The 27,904-nt window shown below is 40.1% G+C and overlaps 3 protein-coding genes and 1 long non-coding RNA gene across 4 annotated transcripts; 3 read left to right on the top strand and 1 right to left on the bottom strand.

The window, feature by feature from the left end:
• Positions 1 to 643: 643 nt before the first annotated feature.
• LOC114152128 (girdin-like) lies at positions 644 to 3,992 on the top strand. Its single transcript, XM_028029870.1, has one exon. The coding sequence runs from the start codon at positions 1,992 to 1,994 to the stop codon at positions 3,531 to 3,533; it is 1,542 nt and encodes a 513-aa protein (XP_027885671.1). The 5' UTR covers positions 644 to 1,991; the 3' UTR covers positions 3,534 to 3,992.
• LOC114152132 (uncharacterized) lies at positions 1,044 to 22,301 on the bottom strand. The gene is made up of 3 exons (XR_003597071.1): positions 18,018 to 22,301; positions 9,238 to 9,245; positions 1,044 to 1,054 (listed from the first exon to the last, which is right to left on the bottom strand). It is a non-coding gene; the product is annotated as an uncharacterized LOC114152132 (long non-coding RNA).
• pus3 (pseudouridylate synthase 3) lies at positions 6,436 to 12,067 on the top strand. Its single transcript, XM_028029871.1, has 7 exons — positions 6,436 to 6,596; positions 6,891 to 7,299; positions 8,947 to 9,224; positions 9,297 to 9,480; positions 9,566 to 9,675; positions 10,351 to 10,523; positions 11,563 to 12,067. Exons 2-7 carry the CDS (start codon positions 6,892 to 6,894, stop codon positions 11,826 to 11,828), a joined length of 1,419 nt encoding a protein of 472 aa, XP_027885672.1. The 5' UTR covers positions 6,436 to 6,596; position 6,891; the 3' UTR covers positions 11,829 to 12,067.
• Positions 12,998 to 18,180, top strand: dcakd (dephospho-CoA kinase domain containing). The gene is made up of 5 exons (XM_028029874.1): positions 12,998 to 13,299; positions 14,102 to 14,216; positions 14,684 to 14,887; positions 15,974 to 16,061; positions 17,169 to 18,180. Exons 2-5 carry the CDS (start codon positions 14,105 to 14,107, stop codon positions 17,452 to 17,454), a joined length of 690 nt encoding a protein of 229 aa, XP_027885675.1. The 5' UTR covers positions 12,998 to 13,299; positions 14,102 to 14,104; the 3' UTR covers positions 17,455 to 18,180.
• Positions 22,302 to 27,904: the final 5,603 nt, after the last annotated feature.

Raw genomic sequence — 27,904 nt, 5'->3', positions numbered from 1 at the left:
CCTTGGGAAAATACACGACAGAAGCACATGTTTAGCCACTGCATTTATGGAGCAAATGTAAATTTTACCTGGTAGGATTCTGCAAAAATCAGACTCCATTCTTACTCAAGCAAATTAAAAGTCAGTTATATTATTTTAAAAGCTAAAGCAACTCTTTAGGTATGCTACATTATTTCATTCCCAGCGTCTAACTCCATCTTTTACCCTTTGCAGGTGTTTGGCGTGGTAGTCGGAGTGTGCCTCTGCCTGGACATTAAACGCAAAAATTATGAGAATGTCGACTAATTCATCATCACAACCATCTTTACACATCAACAAACAAACTTGTTTGATCATAATATACATTTTTGTTTTATGTGATTATATGCTCAAAAACATTCTCCTTACTTAAACCTCTAGGTTTAAGCTCAATAAAGAACCTAAAAAAAATTTCGATCCATATTCTATGTTAATTTTAAACTGTTTACCTGTTAGTTCTTTCTAAGAACAGAGCTCAAATCAATAGGTTGTACAGGTTAAAGGTTATTGGCTCTTTGAATTAATCCATTCATATGATGAATTAGCCTACTTGGCAAAACAAAGTCAGAGATGATGGGAGATGTCCGAGTTAAATGCAGAGCAATATTGGAAGACATTTTTTTCAAATCTTAAAAAAAAAAAGAACAACAATTTGAAACTTGGCCAAAGGTTCACCGCTTAGGATGCTTCTAACCAGCAGAAACAGGGAGGCTGGGCACAGATGACGTAGCTAAATAAAGGACAATACAGGAAGAAAACTTGTTAAAAGCAACACAAGACCTAACCCTCCTGTTGTGTTCGTTTCTAGGGTGTTTGTGGGTCAATTTGACCCGGGGAGTGTTTAATCATGCAATAGTGTCAGAAGCCAAAAAATTCCTCCAAAACATTTTTGTATCTGATTATTAACTCCAATACGGTTCCTCTCCTGATCCATTCTGTCTGACGTACAGCAGCACACTGCGCCACAACGGACACTTCTTCTTCTTTTTTTTGTCTTTCGATGTACACAGTATCCGTCCTAACTGAAATTGTTCAGCTTATAATGGCGTCTTTTTTCTCACGTCTGTATTTTTAAAAGCGTTTTTGCTTCTTAGGACATGGAATCGGGTCGAGGACGTTTTAAAAAGACGCGGGTTGATAGCAGCTCACCGCGGCTGCGTAGTGTCCGTCTCTAGGCAACCGTGACGTTCAGCGTCGGTCCGTAGCGTTCAGGGGTCCTTTAGTTCCCACCACGACAATTTAGCTGACCTTAATATTTCCTGTGTTTTATTTTGGTCATTATTGTTAAACTTAGTGTTGATGTGTGTATGATAGGCGTTTCTATCGGACAGTTATGTATCGGTTCAATACGGGACGCACATTTAACGGCCAAATATGGGACGACTCCGTATTTTACGGGAAGGGTGGCGACCTGATTCATACAGTTTTAGGGGTAGGCCTAGGTACGCCACTTTCAACCAGTTAGCCCGTTTCCTCTTTTTCTGTTTTCGGGCAGAATGTTTCCTTTTGACCGTTGGTCCTCGCAACCGCACCCGGCTGTGCCAGTCCATTGTCCTCAAGAGCCGCTGTCTCCCAAGTGCGGATTTCAGTCTTGGTGATATGTTACCAGCTGAACTGGTCCAATAACCATCAGCTAAGCCGAGCTGCATTCAGCCATAAAGTTTGTTTTTATTCAAACTTGAGCAATTTTCTAGTTGTTCTGCTGAGGTACTGATATCCGTTTGTGACATCATGCACATTGACGTCACAAAGAGTGACGCTCTCTTTGTGGAGTTAGGCTGTTCAGCTTATAGTGCTGAACATTATAAGCATCGCATCATAACCATTGCAGAAGAGAGAGAGCGAGCAAGCAAAAGGATCGTCTCCTATCAAGAGATTGAAAACGAAGGATTTTCCAGATAAAACGGCAAATCCTAACAAACAAAAGAAAACATTAAGCAGTTTTTGGATTGTCCAGATAAAAAGTATCAACAATGAATCAGAGCAATAAGGCATCGACTTCTGATTCTGGGAATGAAAAACTAGCTAGAGAGACACAGAAGCTCCATGATCTCTTGAAAAAAGTCAACTTGATTTCAGCTGAAAGACAGTCGCTGATTAAAGCCAACGAGGACTTGAAGATTCAAGTAATAAACTTAGAAAAAGCTGCACTTGTAAAAGACAAACTGCTTTTGGAGAAAGACGAGGAATTAAAAAAACTGTTCGGCAGAAACAGAATTTTAAAGGAGGATAACATACCGAAGCAGGAAAACACCTCTCTGGGGCAAAGAAACACAGACTTGGAGCAGAAAAACATCGATATGAAGCAACAAAAAGTATCAACAATGACTCAGACCAATATAGCGTCATTTTCTGATTCTAGGAGTGAAAAAATACAACAGAGTTTAGCTAGAGAGACACAGAAGCTCCATGGCATCTTGAAAGAGGTCAACACGATGTCCATTGAGAGACAGTGTCTGATTAACACAAATGAGGACTTAAAGACTCAAGTCATGAGCATTGAAAAAGCTGCAGTGGAAATACACGAGCTGCTTCAAGAGAAAGAAGAGGGATTAAAACAACTGTTCAATGTAAACAGAACCTTAAAGGCAAATAACACCACATTAAAGCAGATCAACACTGCCTTGGGTCAAAGAAACACCACCCTGGAGCAGGAAAATACAGTCTTAGACCAGAAAATTACAATCCTGGAGCAGAAAAACACTGCCCTGAAGCTGAAAAGCAGTGCTCTAGAGCAGAAAAGTAATATACTGGAAAAAGAAAAGACTGCCTTCGAGCAGGAAAACACCGCCTTGGACCAGAGAATCAGCACCCTGGAAGAGGAAAATACCACCCTGGAGCAAGAAAGTAACATCATAGGAGAGGACAACATCATTCTGCTGCAGATGGTCCTTTTTTTGCAGGAGACAAATCGCGTCTTGCAGCGGAGAAACCAAGACTTGGATCGGGAAAACATCATTTTCGAGGAAGAGAACAACGAGCTGGAGGAGCAGAACACCTACCTGAATCTGAGAAGAAGGACCCTGGAGCATGAGAAATCCATCCTGATGCTCTCAATCACTTCTCTGGAGGTGAAAAGCACCACCCTGGAGCAGAGGAGCACAAACTTAGAGCAGGAAACAAATACCCTAACAATGGAAAACATCACCCTGAGGCAAAAACACACCGCCTTGGAGGAGGAAAAAAGCGCCCTTCAGCATGAAAACACTGCCCTTAAGCAGGAAAACACTGCCCTTAAGCAGGAAAACACTGCCCTTAAGCAGGAAAACACCGCCCTAAAGCTGGAAAGCACCGCCCTGAAGGATATAAACACCGCCTTTGAGGAGGACAACACCGACCTGCAGCCTGAAGTGGAACAGCGGAACCAGCAACCATCTGAAGAGGAGAGCCACGAAGGCAGCCAGTCGCTTTCAGACCAGCCACAGAGGCAGCCGTCGGTATTCAGACGTGTGATGAATACGCTTCAGTGCCTGAGAGTGCCAAAGAGGCGCTTGAAAGATGGCACTTCTAAATAAAGAAGTGTCATGAGGGCTCCAAGCTTCATGCTTGATTATATGTGGCAGAAAAGCTTGAGGACAACAGGACTTTTTTGGTCAGGGGAGCTGGACACTTGGGGGCTGTTGGCAGAAGAGCTTAACGCTTGAAAGTTGTTGGCAGGGGAGGCAGGGCTTCGTAGCGAGTCTTGTTGGTTTCCGGGCTGACCTCCAGGGCTTCCTAGCGAGGCCCGTTGGTCTCCAGGCTGACCTCCAGGGCTTCCTAGCAAGGCCCGTTGGTCTCCGGGCTGACCTCCAGGGCTTCCTAGCAAGTCCCATTGGTCTCCTGGCTGACCTTCAGGGCTTCATAGCGAGTCTTGTTGGTCTCCAAGCTGACCTCCAGAGCTTCCTAACGAGGCACGTTGGTCTCCGGGCTGACCTCCAGGGCTTCCTAGCGAGGCCCGTTGGTCTCCTGGCTGACCTCCAGGGCTTCCTAGCGAGGCCCGTTGGTCTCCAAGCTGACCTCCAGGGCTTCCTAGCGAGGCACGTTGGTCTCCTGGCTGACCTCCAGGGCTTCCTAGCGAGGCCCGTTGGTCTCCGGCCTGACCTCCAGGGCTTCCTAGCGAGGCCCGTTGGTCTCCGGACTGACCTCCAGGGCTTCCTAGAGAGGCACGTTGGTCTCCGGGCTGACCTCCAGGGCTTCCTAGAGAGGCACGTTGGTCTCCTGGCTGACCTCCAGGGCTTCCTAGAGAGGCACGTTGGTCTCCTGGCTGACCTCCAGGGCTTCCTAGAGAGGCACGTTGGTCTCCTGGCTGACCTCCAGGGCTTCCTAGAGAGGCACGTTGGTCTCCTGGCTGACCTCCAGGGCTTCCTAGAGAGGCACGTTGGTCTCCTGGCTGACCTCCAGGGCTTCCTAGCGAGGCCCGTTGGTCTCCGGGCTGACCTCCAGGGCTTCCTAGCGAGGCCCGTTGGTCTCCGGGCTGACCTCCAGGGCTTCCTAGCGAGGCTCGTTGGTCTCCGGGCTGACCTTCAGGGTTTCATAGCGAGGCACGTTGGTCTCCGGGCTGACTTCCAGGGCTTCCTAGCGAGTCCTGTTGGTACCAAGGTACTTGCTCCGCCAAGGTTTCTACTCTGCCGCCAGTGTCCTCCAAGGCTGCTGTTCCGCTGGCATCCTCCTCAGATCCTTTTGGTGTTCCTTAGTTGTTTCCATTTATTTCTGCCTTGCTTTTCCACATCTGTACTTCATTGGTGATTCTAATTATTTTTATTTCTTGTTTGTAGTTATTTTTGTTTGTTCTAATTCGGTTCCTTTAGTCTACTTACTCCTTTGTGTTTGTATTTTCGTTATTTCCCCTTGTGATCCTCCAGCAGTTGGAAAATAAGGGAATCTAAAATGATTGATTGTGTATTGCAAATGTAAAGACATATTTTCTAAAAAAATAATCCTTATCTTTTTGGTTTCTTTCCTAGATCCAGTGTGACATGGCCCTGAGGTGGTTCCATCAGGAGTGTGTGGGAAACCCAATTTAAAAAAACTTATCAGTGCTTTGCGTGTTTGCCTTAGGTTCCTGAGTTTGTTGTGGTGTGCTAGTTTATGTATGGTGTATAATGGTTAATAAATTACATTTTGAAAACTATGTTTGATATTTATCCTTACAGGACTTTAATATAAGGTAGCTATGGAAAGATAGTTTAAATCCCAAGGCCCCTTACCTTTGTGAAATGAAGAGCAAATGTTTCCAAAGCAAAGTTAAAGAGTTGCTGGTAAACTGATATATTCCCATGTTATAGAGTGGGAGCAGATTATATCAAGTGGCTAAAATATTTGGTTCCCCTCTTTTCACTTTGGCAAATAATTTCAGGCAACTGAAATATCCATTCTCTAAACATAATTATAGAACATAAGGTAAAGGATTCATATGTTAAGGTAAAAGGTTAGAACAACACTGTTTGAGTTACTGATGGTATTTTATTTGTATATTTTGTAGTTCTTACAGTGTGTTCACATACAAAGGCTGTTGAATAAAGGACTGTGAACCATCAGTTTGAGAGACCATCCTTTCATCCGGGACGCTATATTGATCATTTTATACACAAACAGCTGTTAAGTACATAAAATGCTGACTAGAAAAAGCATTCCCCACATCGTTTTTGCGCCCGCTCTAGTGCAGCGCCCCTATGCGTTGCATACAGTGCATACCCCGTTTTTGCGCCACTGATTATGTTCCTATGTTGGAGGCCATTGGCTGTAGATCTGAAGATAGAGGAAATATTACAAATCGCCATTAGTGGCGCTGTTGCTGTGCACAAGAGATGTGAGCTGGCCCTGTAAAGAAGAAGACCAGGTTCCCTGTTGGAAAATAAGCGTTGCCATGTGCTACTTCCAGTTATCTGCTTGAATATTATTTTTATTTGACCTAGTGTATCATATACAACAAGATCAACTTAAAACCCCCTGAGATTATGATTATGTACAACTGATGCAGACCAGGAAGCTGAGATATTCTTTCAGGATATCGCAGATGAATGGCTCATAATTTAGGCGCAAGGCTTAGATCAAAGGATAAGTATGTGCTACAATGGTCCAATCAAAGTCCAAACCTAAATCTGAATATGTCCAAAGATTTTAAAACTGGTATAGCCTACTTTATGAAAATGATGATTTGGGACAAGGTATATTATTGTCACACAAAAATAATGCACACATAACAAAGTACTCAATTCTTGATAAAAACTTGGACTATGTGTAAACATTTACTTAGGCTAACAATTCGTCTAGCGTAGAGCAGGTCAAGGTCAAAGAATAAATCTCCGTGGTAACAAATGTGTCATTGTTTTAGGGACATTAAATCAATGAAAGTTTAGATCTGGAACATCAAAAAATCTCATCTTAATCTCCTACCTCAGTTTCATCAAACAGTTCCCTGTCCTACTCTTTTTCCGGGTGGTTTCGTTGTGAACTACACTTCCCAGAATCCTCTGCGGCCTGAACGTCCGCTTGCTAAAGTTGTCCGACTCCATGTTAGCAGCAACACGGAGAGTAGCGTGCTCGTTACAGCAAGCCAAAGATTTGTTGGAAAGTGGAGATTTAACGGGAACATAAAGGTAAATTCTTAAATTTATAGAGGTAAAACTTAGAGCTTGTGTTGCACTTTATAAATCCCGTTTTCTATACCTTTTACATTAAGCTAGCAGCCTTGTAGCAGTTCTGAACTGCGAATGAACTTTTAAGTAGGTTTTCTAACAACTTGATTTATTCAGTAATTGACATTAAATGTCAGTAGTACATTTTCTTCATGCTAAATCAGAACATTCAATGTTATCTGTTTAATATTTGGAAGCCTAACAGTTTTACGCGAATGTATGTTTCGTTTTTTGTCTTTCTATCCATCTATTCAGCATGTCAGGTGATTTAATTCAGAGGATAAAGCTCTTGGAAGATGAACTGGAAAAGCTCAGGTCCCAGCTGAAGGAAAATGCTGGAGAAGACGTGGGGATGCATTCCTGTTCACCCCCCAGTGAAAGCTCGGACTTCTTGATGTCTGATGGGAACACCGGGAGCAGCAAGAAGAAGTCAGGCAAGAAGCGTCCCTTTGACTTCAGCTCACACCCCCGGCGCCATGTGGCTCTGAAGCTGGCTTACCTGGGCTGGGCCTACCAGGGCTTCGCTGTTCAGGAGAACACGGACAACACGGTGGAGGCCAGGCTGTTTGAAGCGCTGCTGAAGACACGACTGATTCAGGACCGACAGAGCTCCAACTATCACCGCTGTGGCCGAACTGATAAAGGAGTCAGTGCTTTTTCTCAGGTGAGTTTAATGTGATGAAAATCAGTCCTCCAGATGCCTTCTAGAAGGTATACGAGCTAATTTATTTTAAACATTATTTATTCAATTTATTTAATGTGACAGACAAACGCAAAATGGTTTTTCTAATTCTACATATAAATCACGCCCCCCCAACTCAACGTTTACACTCACACTTGAAAATAGTTGCAAGCATATACGCCATTATACAACCGTACATCTTTGAAAAGCATCAGGAGCAAAATGTGACTTTTACCTGATAGGTCTCCTTTAAAGTTTCTGTTTGTGGTAGGCCTGTCGCGATAAACGATAAATCGGTTAATCGTATGATAAATTAAAACTATCAGGTAATTTTAATTATCGGCACTATCGTCTCTTCCGACCTTTTTCCTCTTTCAGCTAATGAGACTGAATGAAAAAAGACTCAACTCCGGTGCTCTCCACTGACTCCTCCCTTCCTCATTTCCTTAGTGTAAAGCCCAGCGCACACGACATGATCGGCCCATTTTCAAAACCTGAGACCACACATTACCCGACAGAAATCCTAGGTAGGAACGATCGGGTTCGTTCCTGCCGTGTGGTGTCCAACAATGGGCACAAAATAATGGCTACAAGTTCAGTGAACTAATTTTAAAACCGGGCCTGCAATACATGTGGCTAGTGTCAGCGTAAAGTCCTGACTGAATGAAAATCATTAGAACCTATTTACGTCAAGTTAACGAAGAACAGCTGAACTGAAAAGTTATCGGGGTTGTCAACTGCGGTAGCAATTTGGCTCCAACTCCTCCCCTTGTCATTTCTATATTCTTTGCATGTTGAATAAACATTAATGTTGTTTCCACATATCATCTCCAATGTCCGCTGGACTTCGGGTTGCGCCGTGTCAGCTGTTTGGGATTCCCCTCCGTAATTTCCCCTCAGAAAACATGGAGGAGAATCCGCGCTTTCTGATTGGCTACCTGTCACATTCAACAGGCTGCTTTAAGCTCCCAGTTGGGAAAACCCCTGATTTGGGTCGGAGCGGCAACGACGATCAACCGTAACACACCACACAATCTTAGAAAGACCAACGTTTTAAGATTGTTGTAAGGGGAAAAATAGGAGCAGAAAAACCGTGTAGGGTGAACTATTGCATCAGGTAGTCGATGTGCCCATCTTCTCTATTTAAATCTAATTATTACTGAAGGGCAACATAATATACAGACTTCATAATCTGCACTCTTTTGGTTGAATGCAGTATTTATTTCCACTTTGGCTTTATGTTGTTTAGTTTTTTTTTTCAAGTGCGTTTTTTGTTAATGGAGACTGAGAATCCATTTTATTTTTGTTTTTGGTTGTTTTGTTTATTTTGTTTATCAGCTCAAGTGTTAAGTGTTCCTCTGAAAATAAAGTGTATCTATCTTTGGCAGGAAATCGCATGCATTATTACGTCATTTCCATTAAATCAGTGTAAAAAGGTCTTCAAACAATATTATCGTTCATCGCAATAATTTTTGAGACAATTAATCGCTCAGCAAAATTTGCAATCGTGACAGGCCTAGTGAACAGACAAGATATGGAAAATTTCAACAGGTAATAAATTTTAAAATGCAGCTGTATGTCTTGTGTATGGGCTTTAACTAAATGATAACTGATCTCTCTACGTCCCAGGTTATAACCATTGACCTGCGCTCCTCCCAGTTTTGTGGAGGACTTGGCGTAACCCTCCCTGAAAATCTCGATCTCGGCACCAAATCAAAAGCTTCTACCTCTGAGCTTCCATACGTGAAGATGCTGAATAGAGTTTTGCCGCAGGACATTCGGATCTTGGACTGGGCAGCCGCAGAGCAAGGTTTCAGTGCGCGTTTCGACTGCCAGTCCCGCACGTACCGCTACTACTTCCCCCGAGGGTCGTTGGATGTAGAGCTGATGGGAAATGCTGCAAAACGGTGAGTGTAAAACATTAAATGCTGATTTCACCCATAATTTTTCTAATATAAAGATCTTTTGGTGCTCAACAGATACGAAGGAATGCATGACTTTCGCAACCTGTGCAAAATGGACGTGGGGAATGGGGTCCTGCAGTTTGAGAGGACCATCTTGTCTGCCTCAGTCAGGCCTTTGCAGCCCCAGCAGGTTTCCAGCACAGAGCAATATGATCTGTTTGTGTTTGAGATCAAAGGTTTAGCCTTCCTTTACCACCAGGTAATAAGAGCTTAACACTCAGGTGAAGCCGGTGCATCCCTTTAAGTAGGGGGTAATTTGCAACTAACCATATGTCCTGCTGCAGGTACGTTGCATGATGGCGGTGCTTCTTTTGATAGGACAGAAGCTGGAAGCTCTGGAGATAATCAGTCAACTGCTGGATGTTGAGAAAAACCCCAGAAAGCCTCAATACAGGTGACAAAACAGCGACCTGTTGGCACTTGGGCTGCTTTTTGCTGGTACAAAGAAGAATTAAGGTTCTTGAAGTACCTTGAATTTTTTATCATCAGAAAACGTTCAGGGGGATGTGATGTAGTGGCGCAGGGATTAAGCACAACCCACATATGGAGGCCTTAGTCCTCGACGCCGCGGCTATCGCAGGTTTGATTCCCAGCCTGGCGACCTTTGCCGCATGTCTTCCCCTTCTCTCATTACCCACTTTCCTGTCAATTAACTATCAAATAAAGCCCACTAGAGCCAATAAAACCTTTAAAAAAAGTTCAGGAGCTCTTCTTTTTTGAATTAGTGGAAACAACATCAAACCATCAATGTTTTAGAATAAAAGAATAGCCTTAACCTTTATTAAGTAGGATAGTAAGGAAAAAAACAGAAATAAATAAATTAAACCCATGTAAGATTATGTTTTTCTTCTATAGATATTTAAAACATTTACAAAAATCCTTGAACTTCCTGCTGAACCCTTGAAGCCAGGTCTGAAGAGAACCTTGGTAGAAGCACGAGCCTCTTTGTGACCCAGTGATCTTGCTGTAGAGCCACCACTCCTCTGCATCAAATAAGGACAGCAGAGGCGTTTTGATGCGTCTTTTAACAAGAGATAATTTTTCATAAGTTTGTTCTTCTGGCTTGCAGCATGGCAGTGGACTACCCTCTGGTTCTGTACGACTGCCACTTCGATGGTTTAACCTGGCAGCAGGAGGCGGAGGAGGTTAGCCACGTCCTGTCGTCACTACAGCGACACTGGACGCAGAGCGCTGTCAAAGCCCAGGTTCTGCTCGGGATGATCCGGGGTTTGGAGGAGAGAGGTGAGGAGTTCTGTGTTTAAAAAAAAAAAAAGGAACAAAACCAAATAAAATTGTTGAAACCTTTTTGATGCAGCTGCAGCTAAACAAACAGACATGGAGATCGAAAACTACTTGCTAAATTCTGGTCTAATGAAATCCCACTGATGGTGTGAATGCATGCCAATATTTTAATGAAAACAAGATAATAATGCACCCAAATTATGGTTTGGACAGTTGCAAGCTTGCAGGTGTTGTCAAAACATTTATGAACATTAGAAACTGTTCGTTAGCCCCTTGAAACATTAGAAAATACTTAGCATTTTATAAGAAAATATGACCAGTTTAGCTGAGTTATTAATACCTCAAACACATCGTTATTCTTCTGTTTATTTTTCCCTTCAATGGGTTTTGAAACTGTGAAATTCTGGCTGTGTTCTTCCATATACAGTGCTTGGTATAAAGTGTTTTCACCCTTTGAACTTTCAACATTTTTACATTATAACTACAAACCTCAATGTGTTTTATTGAGATTTTGTGTGATGAACCAACTCAATGTAGCACATTATTATGAAGTGAAAGAAGGATGTTGTTGTTTGAGGGACCATGCTGGTTTTGTACAAATGAAATTCGGAATAGGTTTGCGTGCTTCAGTCGTCAGCTCCCTTTATTTTGATACTCTTAGATAAAATGAATTATAACTAATTGCCTCTATGTGGATCACAAGTTTTTTCTTCAGCATGGAATATATTTAGAGCAAAAACTTTTTTGTTTTTGGGAGGGGGACAGGAAAGGGAAGAATTTAAGTCTATTGGTGTGTACCATTTGCAGACAGTTGGCAAAAAAAACTTTATTATGAAGTTGTTTTTTTTATTGTGAAAAGATGAAAATATGAAAAGGTTCAGCAGCCAAAAATACTTCTGCAAAAATACTGTTGTCAACAGAACCAGCTTTAAAAATGAAAAGAGAAAAAAAACACTGTGTCTTTTTAACAAAGTCCAAATGAATGCAATGAAACAATATTGAGTCATGTGCAAATTGGGTTCCTGCTCTCAATCCACAGGTGGTGTTTCTTCCAACCACTGCTGGTTGGTGGAAGGCAGCAGGCAGAAAAATTACCGACCGCTGCTGGAGCGTCCATGCTGCGAGAGCCTGGAGTCCCGAATAAACCACTTTGTTAAGAGAGGAAGACTGGAGCGAGAGGAAGGAGAGAATGGAGATGAAACGATCCACAGAGGGAAAAAATCCAAACACTCCTGCAATGCCTCTTCTCCGTCTGGTTCCTCTGAGATTCCAAAACAAACCGTGGAGGAGAAACAAGAGGATTAACTTTCTATTTTCCAGGACACTGACTGACTTGCAGGATTTAATTTTGTTAATTTAAAAAAAATTTGTTTTCTTTTCAGGAAACGGGTTTCATTTTTCTTACTGTTATTTTTATTTGTGCAAGCAGAGGCTTGGCTTCACATTAAACATACCATTGAGGTAATTCTTGTTTTCAGTTTTTCTCTTTTAGGGAAGATCATTTAAAAATCCTCAAAGAAATTAAACTTGCACTGCAAAATCTCCTTCAAGTACTGTGTTATTACAGTGTTTATGAGGCAAAAAGAGGCATTGGACATTGAAATCCCTGCAGTATGATCATCTTAAGTAAAAATACCACAGTTTGAGGGTATTGACACAAGAATTTGACAGAAAAATATTTAATATGATCTATTTTTTCCCCACTTTAAGCAAAACGGCAAGGTATGTCCCTACATTTATGATACTGTCAATAGCCTTTTTACAATTTTGATTAATGAACTAAATCCAGAATAGAAACCTAACTTCAGTTATTTAAGTTAATTATTTAAGTCATCCAAAAGAATATTATAATAATTTTTTCTGGAACTAATAAAAATGTTCTTTTTGGCATTTTACACTTCGAGGATATATAATTATTTATGCGTTTAGTCAGTTTATTTCATGTGACATCAGTCAGCAAATCCCTGGTGGATCTGCAGTCCACAGACTTTATCATATCACTACTCAGTCTAACCGTGCTTGTAAGTAGCGTGAAGAAATAGCATTATTATGATGAAGTAGGCGTGGCAGTAGGAGCTTCTTAAAGAGACAGATAATTAGTAAACAAACAAACAACAAACATTAGTAAACAAAAACAGGATAATTTCCATACGTCAAATTGCAAAGTCAGAGTTCATGTTTCGTATGTACAGCCAATTTATAACAGCTGAAGATAACATAGTTATTTAATTGTACTGTAAAATATTATGTGCCATGAAAATATATAACCCCCCCTTTTTTTCTAAAACTCTGCTTTCCTTATAATTAAACTAATCTTATTAGTGTTTTGCGTTTAATCTACAAATTCTTAATTTAGTCTAAAAGCTAATGTATAAATATTATTTTAATTTATTTAAGAACAAGCGCCTCAATTTAGGACAGGCGGAACTAATATTGATACAGGAAGAAAGCCCGGGGTCATATTTAGGTTGCCCTGGGAAAACTAATAGGCTGCATTGCTAGCACTAAATAGGGTGCAAGTTAGAATATAAAACCAGCGGTATCGCGCTATAGATCTACCTCCAACCTGTTTGTTCGTCTTCAGCTCCGACTGCATTATTTCAAAAATGACGACTGTGTCGTTTGGTCGGATGTTTGGGGTCGTTTTAACCTGATAAACACTGTTGCTAACGTTAGCCTGTTAGCATTCCTGGCTGTTTTTAATGCTGCAGCACCGTGACCCTCCCCGGATTTCTGCTGAACCGCAACTGACTTGACGATTCTCTAACTTTGAAAAAAGGTAAATATTAAAAAGAATGAGACATGTTGACTGGCGTAACGGTTGTGATTTATTATCAATGGGTCTGTAAGCAGTCATTGAGAAAGCGATTAATTGTAGTCTCTCTCTGAGCAGTTCAGATTCTTCACGGTTTTAACTTCGTATTCACTCGAGATTAACTTGGTTTATAACAATGTTTGGACCAGTAAAACCAGTTAACCAGTTATGCAGAAGCGACATGGTACTTAATATGTGGTTCTCTTCTTTTCCATCAGGGGCGTGTTGAATAGACACTGAAAACAGATATGTTGGTATTTTGAGGATTTTTTTTGTCTGATATTATAGTAAAAATTTGAATTTGAATAATTTCTTGGATGGATATTTTATGTTGAAGTACTGATATTCTTTTTAGGTACTTTCTGTTTTCTTTAGTTTGAGGAAACATGCACCTTTTTTCAATGTCAATGTTACTTGAAGGCCTGTGTTTTTACAGTACAATGCATGTTAACATGGCTGTTAACATGTTACATTTTGATGAATAAAAGCATTCTCACAGCATGATGCTACCACCATCATATTTCACAAACGAGAGGCTGCGTTCAGGGCAATGTGCTACATCTTTACCCTGGTATAGTTTCTGGGGGTTTTTCTGTTTTATTCCTGAACAGTTGGATGCAATCTGCAATCCATTTAAGTATAAACCTAATCATTAAGGTCTCTTATATGTTTAAATTAATTTTAGAGGTTTGATTTCAAAATTGCCAAAAGAAAAGCGCAGATTGTTGTTAATCGTGAATGCACCTTTCTGTGTGTGTTCCTCAGGATGTTCCTGGTGGGACTGACCGGGGGGATCGCCTCGGGGAAAAGCGCGGTTTCCTCAATGCTACGGGAGCTCGGCTGCCCCATTATAGATGCAGATGTGGTGGCCAGGAAAGGTAGAGTCAGTGTCTCTTGCTCTGTTTGCTCAATATCAACCAGTCGTGTCATCCTCTGGAAGTCTTCTTCAGGCCACTTTCTCTCAAATAAAATGAATTCATTAAGACAAATGCTTGGATAGAGCGTTATGAATCATGAAGGATGTCTCCGCTGACTCCAGGGATGATGTCTTAGTTATGTAGAGAAGATTATAAAGGTTACAGAAGTGGGAGAGGAGTGTGTTGCTGTGTGTATGAAATAAAACGAGGGATTATGCAAATTATATAACTACAAGCAAATGATGAATCTGTTGCAAAATTGTATAAAATCCCACCCCTGTAGTGTTTACTCTGCTACCGCTCATGTTTAATTTACCACTCTGGTTATTTCTTTAATATTTTAAGCATGTATGTAATAAATGAGCTGTTTTATCTGGTTAATCTTGTGACAGCATGACCAAAAGTTTCATCTTCGTCCTTTATATCAGTCGTGGAGCCACACACTCCTGCCTACTCCCGGATCGTCTACCACTTTGGGCACGAGGTTCTGCTGGAGAACGGGCAGATTGACCGGCAGAAGCTCGGCCAAATCATCTTTGCCCATGAAGAGAAGAGGAGGCTGCTAAACTCCATCACACACCCCGAGATTCACAAAGCGATGCTCAAAGAGATCGTATTCTACTTCCTGAGAGGTGAGGATGGTTTGTGTCTCATTTTGGAATTTACAAACAAAAATAAATAAATCACTGTACAGATGCAGCTCTATAAATTATAACATATATGTAATTTACCTTAAAATGTCTATATTTTAAAAATATACATCTAAAAAATGTATGTCTCGGATGTTACAGAGTGATGCATCTGTAGTGTTTTTTTCTGTGCATTTTGATGATCCTGGCTTCCAGCTAATGAATACCTAAAACCTAATTTAACTCACAAGCAGCTTCCAGAAATGTCAGCTGCCTGTGAGTTAAAAAATAAGATGCATTTGAAATCTATATGTAACGGGAAAAAAAACTAAATCTTTATAAAGTAAAAAAAAACTTATTGCTGCTCTGTTTATGTCTGAATAATAAACAGGTGTCTAAAGCGTTTACTGTTTGTGACGTGTTGCTTGCTTTTTGTTGCTGGTTCTCATTTAAGGAATAACTTTTCTGAAAATCCTGTTTATTGAAAAAGTATGAGAATGACATAAGACATTTAAAAAAAAAAAGAAGTAATAAAACAGAAATGATTGAAAAGTTTTTCCACATTGTGTGACGTAAACACTCTGAGTACCTGGTCAGGTCTCTGTCTGTGTGAAGTGTGTCACCTCTGTTGTCTCTCAGCTTCATTTTGACAAGACTCCGTTGACTCTCAGTGGGGTTCGGAAAAAAAAAAGTCGCACTGCCCTTATTTGTGGTCCTTTTTTTTTCCCAACCAGTTTCTTTCTTCCACTGAACTTTCCAGTAAAAAGCTTCTATTGAGCACTTTGTGAGCAGCTAATTTTATGGCTTACCCTCATTGCTTACTGTGTCAGTGATTGTCTCTTGGAAAGCTGTCAAATCAGCAGCGTGTGGAGACCAAGACAAAACATTTTTGTAATAAAAATTGGTTTATTGATTTTATTACTCTAAAGTAATATTCAAATTCAGAAGAACAGACTAATGGAATTCCTTTTTTTTTTTTCTACTTGAATCATCCAGGTTTATTAGTATCTTGCTGTACTCTGCTCTGGTTTGCATTCAGAGTGGAAATATGCTTATATTAATCATTTCTGATCCATAATGACTCCCCAGGTTACCGATATGTGGTCTTGGATGTTCCCCTCCTGTTTGAAACCAGACGTCTCACCAAGTTTTTGAACCACACCGTGGTAGTTTACTGGTAAGATCACTCCTAAACTGGCTTCGCATTTGAAAGCTTCAGATATTTTAAGGTTTGAATTCAACAGTCACATTAAACCCGTTGTTAGCCGTGCTGGTCCTGTGCTGTAAGCTCTTGCTCGCTGTTTTGTTAAGCCTAAATATTTCAGATCACCAAACTTTTTAAGTTAACACAAAAGGCAGTTTTCATTTACTTAGTAAAAGAACGTCTTTAAAAACATGCTGTTTTTTCTAAATCACCTTCTTTGTTAATTTATAAATTAACGGTGATAAACGGCATTCAAAAGTTTTGGAAAGGTGGGTTTAAATTTCAGGAGACACAACCAGGGTGTGTCCAAAATCGGAGACGCACCACATTTGAAGCCCATGGAAGTTACAGCAATGTGACGTAGGCTGTCCAAATCTGAAGACGCCTTAAAATTCATCCAAAAATGTGCCTTTCATTTCCCTGGTGTAAAGGACAGGTCTAGTTTATTCTTCACAGCGCCCCCTATTTAAAGATTTGTTTCATTTCAAATCTGAGATTTTTGTTCTTGTAACAAGAGCTGGACTTCTATTGACCATAGAAGTGTGCAAATTGGAATAATGAAAATAGATTTGATTAATGGAAACATGTCCATGTCGAAAAAACTTTCTTTGATTAAAAAAAAATTGTGTGCTAGAATGATGCTGCATTGAAATCTTTTCACATCACACTAATCACGTGATCAAAAACCGGATGTTACTGCTGGTAGAAAAGATGAAAAAAACCACAGGAAGTGGCAGGAAGATGATAATGGTGTAGCATCTTTTATTCTGACTTATTGCATGAGCAAACTTACTTGCGTGTGATTTTAATTGCGTTTCTTCACCGCAATTGGGTTTTGTTTCCCCCCAACATTAGCAAAATAACAGTTTTGCGCACATTTGTAATGGAACCTCAGTTAATGGCAGACGTAGCGAGAGAGGTCTACAGTTTTAAATGCAAGTGTGTAAAATTTAAAAATTACTTTTGTAATTAATCAGCTTATCTTTATTGGATATCAGGTTATTTGTTTGATCTTCAACATTTTGTTGCAAAAGCAGAAATGGGAGTGATCTTTAAGAGGAAATCTGTAACCCTCTACAGTGACCCTGCGACCCAGCTCCAGCGCCTCATGCAGAGGGACAACCTGACCCAGGAGCAGGCCGAGCAGCGCGTGGCAGCGCAGATGCCGCTCAACGAGAAGCGCGGCTTGGCCAACCACGTCATTGAGAACTCAGGCAGCCGAGAGGACACCCACAGGCAGGTCCTGCGGCTCCACACGAAGCTGGAGGACTCCATGGACTTCCTCTTAGTGAGGGTGATCGCCGTCGCTGCCACCGCTGGTCTGAGTGGAATGCTGCTCTACGCGGCCAAGCTGCTGTTGTCCTAACAAAAGAAACAGAGGAGGATGAGAAGAACAAGTCTAAAATGTGAAGCTGCGATTAGAGTCGAGTAAAGGCAAGTCGAAAGTACTGATGCGGTTTTCTGTGAAATTAGTTTCACAGCACCTACCACTAACAGCGCAGCAGTGTGGCGCTTCATGTTGACAGTTACACAGACCTAGAAAAACTCTCTGACAAATAGGGCTTAGTGCAAAGAAGGCAGTTTGTTCTGGCTTTTCTCAGCAAGACTAAACAGTGAAGTTGATGAAGTAGAATCTCTTAAGCTTAGCATAAAAATAATTTTGCTATGAATGCAAAACAACCAAAACGTTCACCCCCTTTTTAAAACATGTTTAATTATTCAAATTGGACAGTAGATGAAGTTTTCAATTGAAAATAAACGTATCTTTTAATAGCTGCTACCTTTTAATCCAGATTTTAAGTTGTCATTAATTTGGCACTAACTCACTTTATATTTTTAGCTAAATGTTGGTGCTAGCCCCCCACCAAAAGTATGTTTTTAAAGTGGAAATTATATTAAAGAGCAAAGAAACTTCAAGGTGATGCATACAGAACATGTAGTGATTGTATAATGATGGTATATTTGACAGAATGTAATTGACAATCCGTTTTTTTCTTCACTGGGAACAGTAGGAATGAACAGATTTCACATTTATCACTGTATTTTCTTACACTTCATATGTTCTCTGCTGAAGTAAAAATCTGTAATCTTATTTTGTTTTTGCACACTTGTAACTAAAATGTTTGTAACCTCATATGTGTAACTTAAATATAACAGACCACACCACTGTAAAAATGTCTCAGTGCATTTGGTTGTTCTTGTGTTTTAACAGAAGCCTGTGTGTTAATGCTGGACACCCAAAGAGAACTTGGAAGTTGAAGCTAAAACGTGAGGTGCTCCCCCTAGTGGCCGGTGTTGTTCTGCCTACAAAAATATAAAACGTTCACAAATGACTTTTGCTCTTGCAGTTGAGATGTGCAAGAAAAAAGCTTACCAAAATGATGACTATTTAAAATCTTATTTCCACAGTGTTTTTTTTAATATATATAAAAAGTACTATTATTTCATGCACATTATTATTTTTAATATTTGATTGGAAGAGTTAAGCTAGGATGATAATTGTTTTACTAGTTTTTAAAGCGTTTGAGTGAGAGATTTTGAAGTGTCAGTATTTATTCTTTGGTATTGAACTATCATTTAGGGATGGGAAAAGTTTCAATGTAATGTAAAAAAACAAAAAACAGTCCATTGTTGTGTTCTTAGAACAAGAAGTTAAATCAGAGAGTATCAAATATTCATATTTTACACCTAAAGTCTTAATTTGACACTGAAACCCTAGAAATGAACGTATGTAAAATCCAATGGTCCAAAAAAGTAAATGTTTACCTATGCTAAATAGCACAAACTAGTGAGTTTAATGTCACAAAAGTGAACAAAATAATTCATAAATGTAAAATTCTACTCAGATATTGGTTGTGATGCACTCCATCCCTGTTATTCTTACTTGCAACATTCCTAACCTCATCAGAGCTTATGAACTTCAGCTGACAAATTACTTCTTCTCTCTTAACATAAAGCACATCAACCTTCAGTCAACTTTTATGGCTTCTAAGGACAGGGCATTCTTCAGTAATTGTTTCCAACAGGAGGATGTGTAAGTGACGACTCTTCAGGAAAACACACAGCTGAATTTAGTGGACACATGTGAATGATGTCCTTGCTGTTGTCCACATTGAGAGCCTGGATATGAAAATTCAGGCCCACAGGCAGGTACGGCTGCATCATTCTGGCACAGAGGATCAACCAGTCTATGTGGCTCACTTGGCTCCATCTGAAGCCATCTTTGGTCTGCTTGCTGTTTTTAATCAAGACGCTGCTGCGTTAATGCAAGCTGACTTGGGCTGAGGCATGCGGGGGCAGTCATCTGAGCTTGGACACATACAGAGAAGACAAAAATCACATGGAAGAATGCATAATAAGACTGGCAGCATAAATCACACAATTCCACAAACAAGGCCTTTTTTATTCATACATACACACATATACCTGCTTTAAAAAAAACAACGTAATCCTTCCCCACCCTCCTGCCCCACAGATGTATTATGGTTTTGCTTTTTTGTCACGCATAAATCTTTGTTTGCTTCTTTGCTTTTTCCGCTTGACGACTTCAATCACCATTGCTGTCCACCAAAGGGTCCTCTGTTGATGCGGTGACACACATGGGATTCCCCAATAGGAACCCTCAATGTGGCATATTTGGATTTAATGTCCCCTACTTTCCTTAAGAGCTTGGAATAACCTCAATTAAAAATCCCCAAAACTAGATTCTCAAAAGTTTCCAGTTTATTAAACTTTAATATTATGTTCAAGAAAACATAAGAGGTCAAATTATGCTTCAAACAGACCTTTATTCTGCATTTTACATATTTTGCCACAAATTCAACAAACTGATCTTTCTTTTTCTGATTTAATTTAATCTCTTCAGACCTTATGACAGACAGTTTTTTGACTATGCATGTAGCTTAATGTACCCTTAGTCATCCATCCAGCGGTAGCTGTAGCAATGGTTCCTGCATCTAAACAACTTGGCGGACTCACATTTTTTGTGTCTTACCTGTCACCCTGTTGCACTTATGGTTCCAGCTGGAAACCCAAAATGCTGCCAAACAAATGGTTTAAGAGTAGTCAGGATAGTATTTACATCAATGAGCCAGAAATGAACTTTATGGAGTGGGCGGCCCAGGAAACTCGTGAGGGGACATTAAACATGGCGGTTCTGAATTTTAACCAAGAAATAATAAAACAATTTATTCAAGAATCACAGCACAGATGTCAATCTGCAGCAGTTTAAAGACTAGATATTAGTAGAATGACTCAATCAAAAGTTAAATCTTTAAGAACTGATCAGTTTATTCAGTAAATGTTTTAGAGGAAAAATTTAGATTTCCTGTCGGCATAGCGAGAACAAATCAGATAAATTTTTCATCATGTTCTCTTTAGAGTACAATGCATTTCCAGGTATGGAAATTAAAGCTATTACAAGCATGTTGAGTTTTATCCACATTTTTAAAACAAAGTACTGTTATTTTGAACAGAACAGCATATAGTAATACATCCTGATCCTAGTGATTTACTTGGTTTAGCAAGCAGACAGCTGCTCATCCATCTCTTGCTCAGACAAAGACCAGAAACAGAGTGTGAAAAGCAGACTATATTTATGCACCAGCTAGTGTGACTGCTTTAGGGAAAGATGGGCGTTGATGCCTTGATCTGAATGTAAAGTGGGTTTAATTCTGAAGGTGTTAAGCTAAGAGGAGGAGAAAACTTTAAAGATCCATTGCATCACAGTGTAAAGGATGTCCCGCTGCTTTAGAGTCTGTAATGGGTCTTTTCTAGGAACAAACCAAATAATTTACTAATGGCAGGGGGTAAATGCTTGCATAATGTCACCGTCACGTTCAGAGTTGGCCTATGGCACCATGCGGTGTCAACATTTTGTAATCTCTTGTCTGAGTGGGTTTTCATCATCTCTCATGCTTATATCACTGCCAAACAATAATGCAGTGTAGCTTTGTACATTATCTAATTGCTACAGCATGATCTAACTGAAGTGTTTGTACTTTGACTTTGGATCCTGATTGAGGAGGTTAGTTTTTAGGCCAAACTCCAATGGTCCAGAGGATTGTGTGTTTTCAGAATCCATCATAGTGACACCACCAGTGATTTAGCTCTTGTTTTAGAAAATGTTCTGTTTTATTACTGAGTAAATAGTGGCAGAAATAACTAAAATTTGTATTGGTGGAAGTCTCAGATGTAAGGAAACTAACCTGCTATTTTAAAGGACCTTTAAAAGAAACAAAAGCTTTTTTATCGCTGATCAGTTTTATCAAACTTTAAAAATTCTGTTCTAGTCACGGTATTTTTATACGGGTAGATTACCTTCTGCCGTCAAATACCCATGGCCCTGCATGAGTGGTGGTGTGATGGACTGGGAGAATGGGTGATTAACAGGCTTGTGCAGCACTTGGTGGCATGCTGAGGATTAAATTCAACCATTTGCATCAGTAATGGTGGAGCAGGGACATATCTAAAATATGCAGGATACTGCATATTGAGGAGCAGGGTAGAGGATCACTGAGTGAGTTAATCTACAATCATGTTGATGCCATAAATTCAGTAATTATTTAGCTACTAACTTTAGATGAGGCACAGCTGTAATTGTTGTTTTTAGACATGAGCACCTTGTTCACCTCCAGAGCTGTTGAATTATTAGATTTATTTATTTAACTAAGACTTTTCTCTTAGACATATGAAGCAAGTACCTAGTGGTTTTCACTTTAATTAATGTAATTTTTATCAGAATTAGAACTGTACTGTCCCCAATTATTGTAGGAGGAAAATATAGTTCTTGCCTTTAGTAATTATACACTGGACCACTGAAATTATTTTCCAACTAACACTGTTGCGGAAGTTCAGATGGAGCAATGCATATTACAAATAAAGCTTTCAGTTATAATGTTGCATCATCTCTTCTTGCAGGGAGCTCTGGTCAAAATGGTGAAATAAACTAAAACAGTTTAATCTAAAGGCGTCATCAGAAAAGTTAATGGAAGAAAAAGACAGAAATATTTCAGTCACAAACATCAATACAAAAAATGGGCAAATGTGAAATATTTAAAACACATATCAGTTGTTTCCATGTTTTTCTACTTTATAACAATAGATATTAGTGTGTCTTAATTTGATTTTATTAACTTGAAGCAGGATTAGGTACTAAAACGGTATCCGTGTTTTGAAAATCTCACAAGGACTGTTCAATGTTCACATGATGGAAAAGCTGTGGCACAACTTTAAAACTCCCCACCTCATGAGGAAACATGGCGGAGGCCACATTATGCTGAGGGATTCTTTTCTAAATCAAGAATTAATAAACCGTGCTGTCTTTGTTTCATTTGGATGTTTTGTAATTAAAAACCATCTTTTAGAGATTTTTACATCCCCCAAATTCACAATTTTACTTTGTACAGGAAGAGTATTTATAGTCATTACATTTTTATGACTATAAATACGGGCAGGAAAACCTGTCAGAAATTATGGATTGAGTTAAATAAAGCAATGTTGGAAGACATCCTTTTAGAAGCTGCATCTGTTTTTACCTTTCACTGTGACAACGATGAAAGCATCTTATTAGTTGAGCTTCAAGACTCAATTCCTTGAAGAATCATTGTATTTTTAGGCAATTAGATTTTCTTTAAATTATCTAGAGTTCGCAGGTTTGCCAAAGCAGTTAAAAACAAGAAGAAATTACGAAACATGTGCATCCTCTCCCTTCACACAAAAGCCCCAAATGCAGCTCGACACCAACAAGTAGAATAAACTAGCCTGAGAAACTACAGCAACTGCAGTGCTCCTGAACTCTGGCATCTAGTGTCATACTGGGGAAAGGGACACTCGCAGCACTTCCATAGTCTAATGTCAGGCTGCATCCACGAGGCCGCGGTGAGGTGAAGAGACAGGCAACACGCCAGCGGAGCATCTCCAGCAACATGACTCAACCTGTCCGCATGCGTTAGCCCGGCTCAGTCAGGAACATGAGGGAACAAGGCCGTTGGTATTGAGTCACTGACACAGTGGACAGGGCCCTTATCAAGCCTGATCACGGGTAGGAGAGGGAGGGGAGATTGCTGCACGATGTCACGTTCTCTCAAGGAGCACAGGGGACACGGGGTAATGTGTGCACACATGCAGCCGTGCCTCTGCCATAATGCAAGGTGATTAATTCAGTGCATCTCCACCTTTTGCGCTGCACATGCATCAGGTAACATCAGTTTTTGGAGCATCAAATGTTGTGTTCTCTGTTTATTCTAAACACACTGCGGTCCCAAAGCAGATCCCATACTGAGCTGGAGGATGGTATTTCTTTTTATGGATTCTTGTAAGCAAAATGATTTGTTAAAGAAAAATGTAAAGACGTTTTTTAAAAAAGGTTTCAAATTCATGTAACTGTGTAAAATAGAAAACAATATTTACATAGCACCTTCAGTACAGTACTTTCTGGTGCGCCATCTTAGGAAAGATTTAATAGATTTTTTATAATTCAATTACTTGACTTAAAAGGTACATGAAGACACATCATGCTCACATCACGTTGAACATAACTACTATTCATAAATCATTGCAATATATGCAAATCCTAAAACATATAACTTCTTATATACAAATTGCTAAGCAGAAACATAAAATGAAAGAAGACAATGCAAAACCTAAACAGGTACAACACAATTTGAAGTTATTTACCCCTCTAGCCATCAAATAAGCTGTTCTTCATTGAGTTTTTTTGAAAACTTGTAATAAACTACAGTACACTCTCTTAAGTCCATGCTTTCTTGGAATTTAATTCCAACAACAGCCTTTTTATCTGTTTTGTAATTTTATAAACATGTCACAAATCTTATTTGCATGCACCAATACTGACAAAATCTACAGAAATCAAGCAAGAAATCATGAAGATAATTATGGACCTCTAAAAATACCTTGTACGGGATGGGTGGGTGTGTTTCGGTACATCGTCTGCTTCCATTGTGAAAACAGCCTGTAACCGACCCGTAAGACAATATTCCTTCCTGGGCCAGGAAGGACAGCCTTCAGTTGTAGGTCCATAGAACAATGATACAGTTAGGATGCAGCTACTGGCGCCACACAACACTGTCCAGTGACTGGATGACAGAAAAACGTCACTGCTTACTACAAGCATGAGACATGCTAGTGCATTAGGTGTTTGGGTTTAACTCTGTCTGCCCAGTGAGAGTCCAATGGTGGAAACGTCCTGAATATATTGGACCACGGAATAGCACACAGAACAGCACTGACTAGTGTATTGCATCTCACTGAAAATGAGGCGTAAGTTTCTGGTTCCTGTGGATGTAGTTTCAAGATTTTTAAGGCTATTTTCCATTCCGTCTGTTCAAGCAATTTTACAAAAGAATAAAGATTCTCCATATTCTGTGTCCGAAGATGAACGATTGCTTTGAGATGTGTGAATCAACCGCAGAGGAAAGAAATAGATCATGTGTAGATGCCGACTTAATCTCCTAAGAGAGTGTCAATATATAAAGAGTCTTCTACATGACCACCTTGCAAGGTAGAAGCTATTATTCTAAAATAGATTATAGTTTTGAAATGCTTTCGGGAACAAAGACTACTCCACTTCGAAGTCTAGAGTTAATCTAACAAAATAGGGAACCAGAATGCCACTGAAAGGTTCAAAATAATCCAAAGACCATGGCTGGAAGAGCATTAAATTACGACTGAAAATTATTAAAGATTTTAAGCATTCAAAAATGGTTTATGGCCTCATTGTAAAGGCAATCTTCTCAAAATATTAGCTGAGCTTCTTTGTAGCTTTAATCAGATCTTGGGTGGAATTACATGTTCAGAGCTTCACTTTAAGGATTTTGCTGCCTGAGGCACCATTTGAAGTGGGCAGCAAGGCGGGAGCTGCTGTGAGCAGCTGTGATTAGGGCTGCCATGACCCGTTGAATACCCTGTAATTACAACTGTAACTGATGCTGAGTTGATCACAAACCTTCTTTTAAACCTTCTTTTGTACTTCCTTGAAACTTTCTCCCATTTTGTCATGTTATAGCCACAAACACCAAAGTGTTTTACTGAGTTCTTATGTTATCAACTGTCACGGAGTGGTGCGTAGTTGTAAAGCTGAAGGAAAACGGTTTTTGTTTTTCAAAATTTGTGACTTTATAGAGTCGCATGTCCCTTAAACCTGGGGGATTGTATCTCTACCTGACCAACAGAACTTTGCTAATTACCTGAAGTTCAGTCACACTGGGTGGTGGCAGCATACACCTCACAGTGAGAAAGGTAAGTTCAGGGTAATGTTCAGTATTACTTTTTCTATTTTAAATTTGGTTCCATCTGATCAGACTTCTGAATTGTGATATTGGATTTGTTCTGCCTCATCTCTCATCTCAGTTGCTGACTTAGCCTGTTTAGTTGACTACAGATTTAAGGACTGTGGACAAAGTGATCCTTTGCTTTTTCATGGTGAAACCTGACCACTGTAGTGCTGAGTGTAAACAAACACTACAGTGCTTGTTTACTGTAGCTTACATGGCTACTGGAGTTTTTTCTCTCCATGGCTTCACCACTCTCAATTACCATCATATAGAGTCTTCTTCTCTGTACAGTACAGACCCGCTGAAACAATTTCCAATAAACAAAGACTTTCCTCTCTTCTTCTCTGTCAACGAAGTCCTGGAAGAAGAAAGTTTGGGAAATGACCCGGGTAAATCTTTTCTCCTTGTTTGAATGTCACCTTCTGATTGCCTCACCTATCACTCATCGTCCTAACTTTCTTGCAGAGTTGGATCTGAGAAGCAGATCTGTTTAACTCGCACATTCTCAATATTATTATAAAAACTGTTTAGTCTTTTCTGAGTCACCTGCTCTGGCCTCTGTTCTGAATCCTCCAACAATGTCTTAGTAGGTTCATAGTGTGACAAGCTCTTTATTTGATGAATTAAACACTGTATCCAAAAGATTGGATTTTACCAAGCGGTCTTCGAATAAAGGGGATCTAAATACAAATGAGGTCACAATTTTCAGATTTTTTATTAACGTTTTAAAAACATGCATCCGCTCCCACTCACTTCACCGTTATTTATTGCATTCATGCTAAAGTTTGGGGCTGAATCGTGACAAAATGTGAAAAGGTCCAAGGGGCATGAACATTTTTGCAGAGCACTGTAGGTCCTCTGGTCACTCTTGTCCCCTCTTAAAAAACAGTGTTGCTGACATGTTTGCAAACTTCATCTTGCGTAAGTGCAAGAGGCTTCCTGCTCCACAGATCTTACGGCTGCCTGAGGAAAGAGTTCAGCTACAGTGTACGTTAACACTTACCGTTTATTTTTAGGATCCAAGGTGATACACTCGGGCTTGTGGTGACCCTTGAGATGACACATCTGAAAGAGACGGCGGTACAGCAGGGAAGATTCTGTTCTACGTCAGTGGCTATCGACATCAAAAAGGTGCTGAGAAGGTTGTTTTTTTTTGTCACACGGGTGGATAGGCTCACTACGTGGAGACTTTGTTCCAAAGGTTTGATTCTCATTGACATGTTTTGCCCTTTTATGACCCACCTGTGACCGAAAAATAACCAGCTTTTTCAGCCCTTTTTCATCCCTCTACTAAGTCTGGCACGTGTAGAGTGTTTGTGTTGTGTTGTTTTGAGCTTTAGCACTGTGTCATAATGAATAAGTAGGAGAAAATGTAGATTGTTTTAAGTCATTGTGCTAAACCCATAGTAAGAAACAGATCTCACGATTGTATGCCCACACCAATAAAGCCATTGAAGAGTGTGGGAAGGTGGCTTGCTCATTTCGTCGTAGGAAGCGTGCATTGGCATGAAGGGCAATTTGGCCTGACAGTTAAAACATCTATCTCTGACTCGGATCTCCCCCGGTGAGCTAAGTAGGAATACTCTAGATAACAACAGCAAGGGCTCATTAACGTCACTTCAGACATTTCATGGGAGGCCGCGGCCCGTCTCTACGGAGACATGGACAGCGTTGACCCCACACACTCGCACGCGCTTCTCTGCAAGGGTCCACGCGCTCTGCAGTAGCCTGATAAGACTCACGCCTCAACAACTTTGCCCCTGCAAATGTCAGACTGGAGCTGTCTCTGTTTCCTTGCAAGGCAGTGTGTGTAAATGAATAACTCAAAATGTTCTTCCTGTGGCTTTTGCATAAACCTAAGATTACCTATGTTAAGTCCACTGCCGAGACTTAATATGGCAAATCCCCCGGCTTACGTGCTATGGAAATAGATCCAGATGAAATTCTTCAAATATCTACAAAGCTCTGTGAAAGAGTGTAAATAAAAAGAAGATTACTGCACCTCCCAGAAGAAAGCTTAAATCTGGGTCTTGTTGCGATGAATGCATTAGAGGCAGCAGCAGAGATTTCAAACCTACCCGAAGGTCTCCCAAGAGGCGACTTTGGGACCAGCTTCTCCAAATTTCTCCTGTTTTTGCTTTTCAGTCACACTTTCAGAACATCATACACAAAGTTCTGAATGACTTGTCATAAATGATGGTACCATGAATTTTGCTTTTTTAGAAAATCATGATATGTACTTGGGTTATCCACAGTCAATGATTCAAAGATTCCACCAAACCCACCAAAAAAACCCTAAATGAACTGGTCTAGTCAAAGTTAGGATTTGAAACCAGTTGAGATTCTTTGGCTTGACCTTAAGGGAGTTTTTCATGCTTGAAACCCTACAATGAAACTGAATTAAAACAATTCTGCAAAGAAGAGTGGACCAAAAAGTCCCTCCATTGCAGTGTAATAGACTGATTGCTTGTTATCCAAAGTACTTAATGTTTACTACCACTTTTTCACATTGGCCATTTTTCT

Source organism: Xiphophorus couchianus, chromosome 10 (genome assembly GCF_001444195.1).
Source record: "Xiphophorus couchianus chromosome 10, X_couchianus-1.0, whole genome shotgun sequence".
Taxonomy (NCBI): Eukaryota; Metazoa; Chordata; class Actinopteri; order Cyprinodontiformes; family Poeciliidae; genus Xiphophorus; species Xiphophorus couchianus.
This window is presented reverse-complemented; position numbering and strand designations above follow the sequence as displayed.

Bases quoted from the DNA above. Each gene is read 5' to 3' on its own strand.
- dcakd (XM_028029874.1), top strand. From the start codon at position 14,105: ATGTTCCTGGTGGGACTGACCGGGGGGATCGCCTCGGGGAAAAGCGCG. The intron at 14,217-14,683 runs GTAGAGTCAGTG...CCTTTATATCAG, and splicing joins AGATGTGGTGGCCAGGAAAG to TCGTGGAGCCACACACTCCT. The intron at 14,888-15,973 runs GTGAGGATGGTT...ATGACTCCCCAG, and splicing joins CGTATTCTACTTCCTGAGAG to GTTACCGATATGTGGTCTTG.
- LOC114152128 (XM_028029870.1), top strand. From the start codon at position 1,992: ATGAATCAGAGCAATAAGGCATCGACTTCTGATTCTGGGAATGAAAAA.
- pus3 (XM_028029871.1), top strand. From the start codon at position 6,892: ATGTCAGGTGATTTAATTCAGAGGATAAAGCTCTTGGAAGATGAACTG. The intron at 7,300-8,946 runs GTGAGTTTAATG...TCTACGTCCCAG, and splicing joins GAGTCAGTGCTTTTTCTCAG to GTTATAACCATTGACCTGCG. The intron at 9,676-10,350 runs GTGACAAAACAG...TCTGGCTTGCAG, and splicing joins CCCAGAAAGCCTCAATACAG to CATGGCAGTGGACTACCCTC.